The sequence below is a fragment of the Malus domestica genome, chromosome 08 (genome assembly GCF_042453785.1).
Source record: "Malus domestica chromosome 08, GDT2T_hap1".
Classification (NCBI taxonomy): Eukaryota; Viridiplantae; Streptophyta; class Magnoliopsida; order Rosales; family Rosaceae; genus Malus; species Malus domestica.
Window position 1 is genome coordinate 26584951 of NC_091668.1, and position 7720 is coordinate 26592670.

The 7720-nt window shown below is 37.9% G+C and overlaps 1 protein-coding gene across 1 annotated transcript; it reads left to right on the forward strand.

The window, feature by feature from the left end:
• The first annotated feature begins 554 nt into the window (after positions 1 to 554).
• On the forward strand, positions 555 to 3615 carry LOC103441701 (glutamyl-tRNA reductase 1, chloroplastic-like). Its single transcript, XM_070826000.1, has 3 exons — positions 555 to 1189; positions 1659 to 1900; positions 2174 to 3615. Exons 1-3 carry the CDS (start codon positions 925 to 927, stop codon positions 3302 to 3304), a joined length of 1638 nt encoding a protein of 545 aa, XP_070682101.1. The 5' UTR covers positions 555 to 924; the 3' UTR covers positions 3305 to 3615.
• Positions 3616 to 7720: the final 4105 nt, after the last annotated feature.

Sequence of the window (7720 nt, forward strand, 5' to 3'; positions counted from 1 at the left end):
TTTCAGATAATAATGTATTAAATACTACTAAACCATAACACTAGTAAAAATTATATTATAACATTGAATTAAAGCTAGGTGGTTAATGAGTTCAAATATAGCTAGTGGCACTAGGTCTTCATTTTGTTGGAGTTGTTTGTACTTTTGTTTTTTTGAAACGAAGAGTTGTATGTAATTTTTATTTTTAATATAACAAACTATATTATTTATTAAGAGGATGGGGAAATAGGCTAAACCCGACAATGAGTTAGCAATAATATGATTCAAATTCGCTTTCGACGAGAATCAAATTTAAGATCTCTAATTTATAAGAGTGCTAAGTAACAGGAATTTATGTATTTAATATAAGAATTATTTGACTGTAGAGATGATGATTATAAGAAATATATTGTAGTTAATCTACAAAATGTAAGTATTATCTTTCATTTTTGGCCGAAATATTATCAACAAAAAGCGGAATAGATGAATAGATGGGGTCCACACAAGGTTGAAGGGGAGTGTGGATAAAACGTGCGTTCCATTCCACCAATCAGAATGCAAAGCAATCCCAAACACACCAAAAGTCCAAACTCCCAATCTCCCACACACACAAGGAGAGAGAGAGAGAGAGAGTCTGAGGGTCAATTCTTTTGTATACCCACCAAAGTATTAAACCCACCCCCACCCCTCTTCCTCCAACTCCCCCAACTTCCACGCAGAGAAGGAGAGAGAGAGAGAGTGAGAGGGTCAATTCTTTTGTATACCCACCAAAGTCTAAACCCACCCCCACCCCTCTTCCTCCTCCCCTCTCGAATCCCAAAATCCAAATCAAACGCCCAGCATTCCTTCCTTCCACTGCTCCAATCCAATCCCTATACACACTTTTCCAATCTTTCACTCTTCTCGTATTTTTTGAGCGTTGGAAACGCCGTCTGGTTTGGGTCAATGGCGATGTCGACCAGTTTCGCCGGAGCAAAGTTGGAGGCTTTGCTGTCATTGTCTTCGTCGTTGGCTGCGACGACGTCGTCCAGGGCTTCTACCGGTTCTTCTTTGGTGGGTTCTGTGAGGCCCATTAGGACTAGAAGGCTCCAAATTCAGAGAGGAGTGCGGTGCGAAGTGGCCGCTTCTTCTGATGCTTCTACCGCGGTGGTTCAGTCTGTCGCTTCCAATGTCTCCGCTCTTGAGCAGCTCAAGACCTCTGCTTCTGACAGTACGTGTCTTTTTTCCCATTAATGCGATTTTTTTCTTTTGAATTTATGAACTTTATTGTGTGAATTCTCTAATGGGTTTGTATTGGAATTGAATTTTCTGCTTGCAATTGTTGGTTTTGTGAATGGGTTTGTTCTAAATAAGTTAATTCATGATGGGTTTTGGTGTATTTTTTATGGGGTTTTTTCCCCATATATATGTGCTTAAATTAGGAGATTGTTTGGGTTTAGAATTGCGTCATAGAAAGTTTCTCACTTCCCCCACCTCTTTCTTTGTTTTTAATCGTCTCGGTTCTATGATTCAAATGCTTTTGATTGCCGTTGTTTGATTGTGTTTATTAGGATAATGTTCGGTTTGATTGTGTTCATGATTCAAGGTTGTTTGCATACTTTATATAAGTATGTGTTTGGCGTCCCCTTTTTTGTTTTTGAAATGTTGTCTGACTAAAGTTCCACAATTGTTCTTCTCAGGGTACACCAAGGAAAGAAGCAGCATTGTGGTCATCGGACTTAGTATTCACACAACACCGGTTGAAATGCGTGAAAAACTAGCCATTCCAGAAGCAGAATGGCCTCGAGCCATAGGGGAGCTGTGTGGCTTAAATCACATAGAAGAAGCTGCTGTTCTTAGCACCTGCAACCGAATGGAGATATATGTTGTAGCTCTATCTCAGCATCGTGGTGTCAAAGAAGTTACCGAGTGGATGTCAAAGGTACTTTTCCTTTCTTTATGTGTTGTTTTTGGCATATGTTTTGTGACATGGATTAATCAATCATCTTATTTGACAGTGGAGAAAATGGTTTATTTATTTATTTATTTTTAATTTCTTTCTTTGAACGAAAAATTACGCTCAATTCCTTTGTGGGTTATAGTTTGAGCCTATACGGTGTTTCCTTTCTCCTGCTTATTAGTAGAGTATCCTGAATTTACCATGTTCATTTCTTGCTCTAAAACATTACCTGACACTATTTTCTTTTGTTTGCAGACAAGTGGAGTACCTGTTTCCGAGCTATGCCAGCACAGGTTTTTACTCTATAATAATGACGCCACTCAGCATCTCTTCGAAGTATCAGCAGGTCTCGACTCTCTTGTCCTTGGAGAAGGTCAAATTCTTGCCCAGGTGAAACAAGTTGTTAAAGTCGGCCAAGGAGTTGTTGGCTTTGGTAGAAACATCAGTGGGCTGTTCAAGCACGCAATCACTGTGGGAAAGCGGGTTAGAACTGAAACTAACATTGCTGCTGGGGCAGTTTCTGTAAGCTCTGCTGCTGTTGAACTTGCCTTGATGAAGCTTCCTGCATCGTCACATGCTACTGCAAGAATGTTGGTGATTGGTGCCGGCAAAATGGGAAAGCTTGTGATCAAACACTTGGTAGCAAAAGGTTGCACAAAGATGGTTGTTGTGAATAGGACTGAGGAGAGAGTGGCATCTATCCGCGAGGAGCTGCACGGTATTGAGATCATTTACAAGCCTCTTACAGAAATGCTTAACTGTGCAGCAGAGGCCGATGTGGTTTTTACTAGCACCGCATCTGAAACCCCATTATTTTTCAAAGAAGATGTGAAGGACCTTCCTGCTGTAGGTCCAGAGACTGGCGGTTTGAGGCTTTTTGTTGATATATCCGTCCCCCGGAACGTGAGTTCATGTGTTGCAGATGTTGATGGTGCTCGACTTTACAATGTTGATGACCTTAAGGAGGTTGTGGCTGCTAACAAAGAGGATCGTCTGCGGAAAGCAATGGAAGCTCAGGAAATTATCACTGAAGAGTCAAAACAATTTGAAGCTTGGAGGGATTCTTTGGAGACAGTACCTACCATCAAGAAATTAAGAGCTTATGCTGAAAGAATCAGAGCTGCAGAGCTCGACAAATGCTTATCAAAGATGGGCGACGACATATCAAAGAAAACAAGAAAAGCCGTAGATGATCTTAGCCGAGGAATTGTGAACAAGCTCCTTCATGGTCCGATGCAGCACTTAAGATGCGATGGGAGTGATAGTCGAACTCTGAGTGAGACCCTTGAGAACATGCACGCTCTTAACAGAATGTTCAGCCTCGAGACAGAAATATCCGTATTGGAACAGAAAATTCGAGCTAAGGTGGAACAAACCCAGAAGTAAAGCTACAATGTCAAATTTCTTCCACGACACATCGACTTCCTCAAACTCGAATAAGGGGAAAACATCCTCACATTGTCATTTTCGTGTTCCTTCTGGTGTAATCTTCAACTCGATAGACATATTGTGTTGGTCCCGGCTGGGGGATCTTCCAATTCATTCACTGGTGAAAGACACCGTAACATGATTTTTCTGTGGGAGTTGTTTATATGTCTACCACCACATGTTCGTAAGTGGCTGTTCGGCTTTGTATCGAAATTATGAGATATCTGTAATACTGTCAATTCTTGTAATTAAAAGTCATTTGTGATGAATGTGTATTGTAATTCATAATTTGGCGAAATTATTGTCCTGTTGTCTCTCATTAGTGAAACACTGAAGGTTCCGATGAGGAGCCTTAGGTGATCACCTGGATAAAAGGTTCTAAAAACCGTTAAAGAAAAAATAAAAGTTTACTATTTTTTGTTTAAGTGAAAGTCGTGACCTAGGCTCGTTAGGCAGGTGCCTGGGTAGGTCTAGGCGCAATTTCTTAATTCTCATACACCTAAGGTTTAATCGGGACGGTGGCCATCAATGTAACGCCTAAGTAGGGCTTAGTAGGTGCTATGCGAAGAATTTTAGAATAGTGCCTGGATAGCCTCTTCAAACATTTATTGCCCTGCCTCAGTTAAAGAAGGCTAAGAAATCAGGTCCATAATCTTCAGGAATCCTAATCCTTTGACTTCAACTCTAACACTATGTTTGGATGAAGGAAATAAACTTGGAATCCGGGTAAAAAACAGAATTTATAAATTGACATACATCAATTTTCTTGTTTGGATTCATAACCATGGAAATTTAGAATTTCCGAATGGAAAAATAAACTTGGGAATTTGGGACCTCTAATTCCAAATTCTATGAAAATAGGCGTCATTTATCAATTTATATGATTGAGAGTTTAAAAAATAACAAATTCCATATTCAATTCCATTGTTATTTTAGGTTAACCAAACAAGAAAATTCACAAATTCTAGAAAATAAATTATCATCAATTTCCGTCATTTTGAAAATTCCTTACTAATCTTAAATTTCTTCATCCAAACATAATGTAATAGTCGTAAAATTATCATCATGACCACCTTCTTATTTGGTACCTAAATGAATGAACATATCTTCTTTTAAACAAATGGTATATCACACCATTAATATTTTACATGTTTTGGGATTTATTCAACAAAAAAAGTACACCATAAGTCTCATCTTGAATTGTCACTTAATACTATGATTTGGTGGTATTCCTCTACGTTTATAAAAAAGATATTTAGGCTCGATTCTCGCCAAACGCGTATTTGAACCACATTATTGTTAGTCTATTGTGAGGTTAAGCTCATCCATAATTTCGTTTGTTAAAAATAATAATAATAATAATTATTATTATAAAAAAAAAGTCTCATCTTGAATTAAAACTTGGAAATGAATCGAGTAAACGTAAGTGGACGTAGTAGAATTTTCCACAATTATTATAAATGCAATAAGATGATAGACATATAATTTCGAAGGACTAGATGACGGGATAATTCTCTAGTCTCTATCCGACTGTAGGTACTTCCGAGACAATGCCTTTTTCATCGGTGAAGACATAAACACGGTTGCAACAAAAGTTGTCCAATCTAATGAATCCAGGTTTTAAGATGAGAACTGTAACAGCTGGGTTGTTCTTGCTGATTGTCGCTGCGGCCTCCGACGCAGGCTTTCCAACTAGCTCAGGCCAAACATATTTGAATTCTGGAAACAGTAAAAATGACGTTCAAATTTGTAAGTTTGTATTTGATATATATATAAGTTATAACCGTAAAGTGTTGGAGAAAGAGAAAGAACAAACCTTGACCACAACATGCAGCATTTGTACAACCTTCGCTGACACAAGGAGGGTAATGAGGCCAAGAAGCTCCTACCATTTTCTTTGATTTGTTGTAGTTTGATGCATATGACCTTCTTCCATTGTGTGTGTATATATATGTATATGTATGCACAAAAATGGTACGCTAATTAATAAAATATTCTCAGTAAATTTGCAATAATTCAGATGAATTGCATTGGTAATTTGAATTAAATCAGATGAATTGCATTGGTATTTTGCATTAATTCAAATGAATTGCATCGGTATATTTTTAGTAAAGGGTCCTATATTATTTGGTAGCTAAATGAATTTGTTAATTTCATAAATTGATTAGAGAAATATAATCAATTAGCTTACCGTTTTAAGGAACAAATGCATGCATTTGTTGGTTTAATTTTTTTATTTTTTGGCAAAGGAAATAAGATTGATTACCATAAAAAAAATTACACAAAGGTGACCCAAATACAATAGTAATCACAAAGCAAAGGAATAGACCCACCAAGTAAGCAAAAGACAGCTCAATACATAAGGAGATGAGGAAAGAGAGTTACGGATGGAGAAAGTGAATGAAAGGAATGGTGAGAGGACAAGACGAAAAAAAAAAAAAAAACATAAGATGGCGGAAAAACCACACAAGAGGTAGCAAAGGAGCCGCTGGCAAGAACATTATCCGATGGTTCAGTGATTTTCTTAGAACTTATATCCCACTCGGTATTTAATCCTAATTTACCTTGTTTTTTTTAATTCTATTCCTAGTCAGTTAATTAGTTTAAGCTGAGCTCTTCATATTGTTCATATGGTTTTTGTGACAACCCGTCCCTAAATTTATGTTTTTATTTAATCGAGAGAATTGACGAAAATATCTCTAGAGGTACGGGCTTTGACTTACGTTGAGCATCGTCTAGAGGAATGCATGACTTATTCCTTTAGCGCATTTGTGTAGTACTCGTTGGAACAAACGCATAGGCGAAAGCCGTTTGCAAGTTCGGATTGTATCGGTATAGTTATGGACATTTGAAGTTGTTTTACTAAATTCTAGATTTTAAATTAATTAAAGCTCCCACCATGTGGGAATGGTAACCAATCAAAGTTGAAGTGGCCAATCAGAAATTAGTGAGAGATTTTTGTTGTTGGTGGGCCAATTAGGCAATGGGCAATGGACCAATAAAAGAGAAGCTCCCGGCATTCTCTTCCCATGGAGGACACCTGCGACAAAACCCGGTTTCGAACCGGTGTGAAATTCCGGCCACTTCCACCATATTTTCAGGTGAAATTCACCCATCCATTACCTGCAACCTCTTTCACAACCTCCCCTCTTCCATTTCCACCCAAAATTAGAAGGAATTTGGTTAAAGTTTGGTGCAAAAACCACCGTGGGTGCCGCGGGAAATCTTGCTCGGGATCCACCGGTTGTGAAACAATCTCCTTCAATTACCACCACCAAAACACTCCTCTAGAGGTCAGGAACAAAGCCTAAACAAGATTGGGGGCGTTGTAGTTCAAATTGAGGTCGAATCAAGGGACACCCATTTCTAGGGTTCCAGAGATGTTCAATAAAAATTGAAGCTTTTCCTTGCCAAATTAGACTTGGCCATAGGTATAAAACTTGTTCTACTCATTAAGATCTTCATTCATGTAAAATTTGGTAATTTGTAGAAATAGTTGAATTTTCCAGTGAGTAGGGGCGAGCAATCGCCACCCACAGCAGCGCGTGCGGCGGCGCGTGGCCAGAGGGTCATCGATGTTATTCCTAGACTAAATTAAATACCTTGAATTCAGTTCTGACAATAGTATGACGCATGTTGATCGTTAGAACCTAAATTCTCTACAATACGTGATTAGGTCATTATATGAATTGACGATCCGACCGTTGGATCGTCATCAAACTTTAATAGGTTATTGTTTGTAATATTTGAGGATTATACGAACTTACGGATTGGGAATCCGACACATGGATCTTTCCGAATTGGATTTGTAAGTTCGTAAAATATAACGTTAACCGCCAATTGGTTTTGGTAATTAGCAAATCCGACCGTTGGATCATCCCGAAACTTTAAGACATTGTTCTAGAAGTTTAATGTGGATCTTTGGAAGCAACGGATCAGAAATCTGTGATGCGGATCTTCCGGACTGAATTACTTAGGGATGTGTTTTACATAAGTTATGTGTTCTATTGTTATAAATTCTAAGTTGTGATTTGATAATTGTCTAGAAGCAGATCGTTCGTGACACCGCGATATGCATGCTAGGGAATTATGGGGCAAACTTCAAGTGAGTGGGTCTTTTTCTTTTTATTGCATATATATTAGTGATAATTCCACAAATGCTTTTAAATTGTTCTAGGCATTTTATGACATGTTATATATATATATATATATATATATATATGCATTGGTATATCTATATGCATTGGTATATCTATATGCATATTACTGACATATAATTGTTGTGAATGCTTTGAAGTACTAAGTTGAACTACGAATGACTTGATCCCATTTAAGGGTACGTAGGCAGTCTAACAAAACAGTTAGATGCAGCCA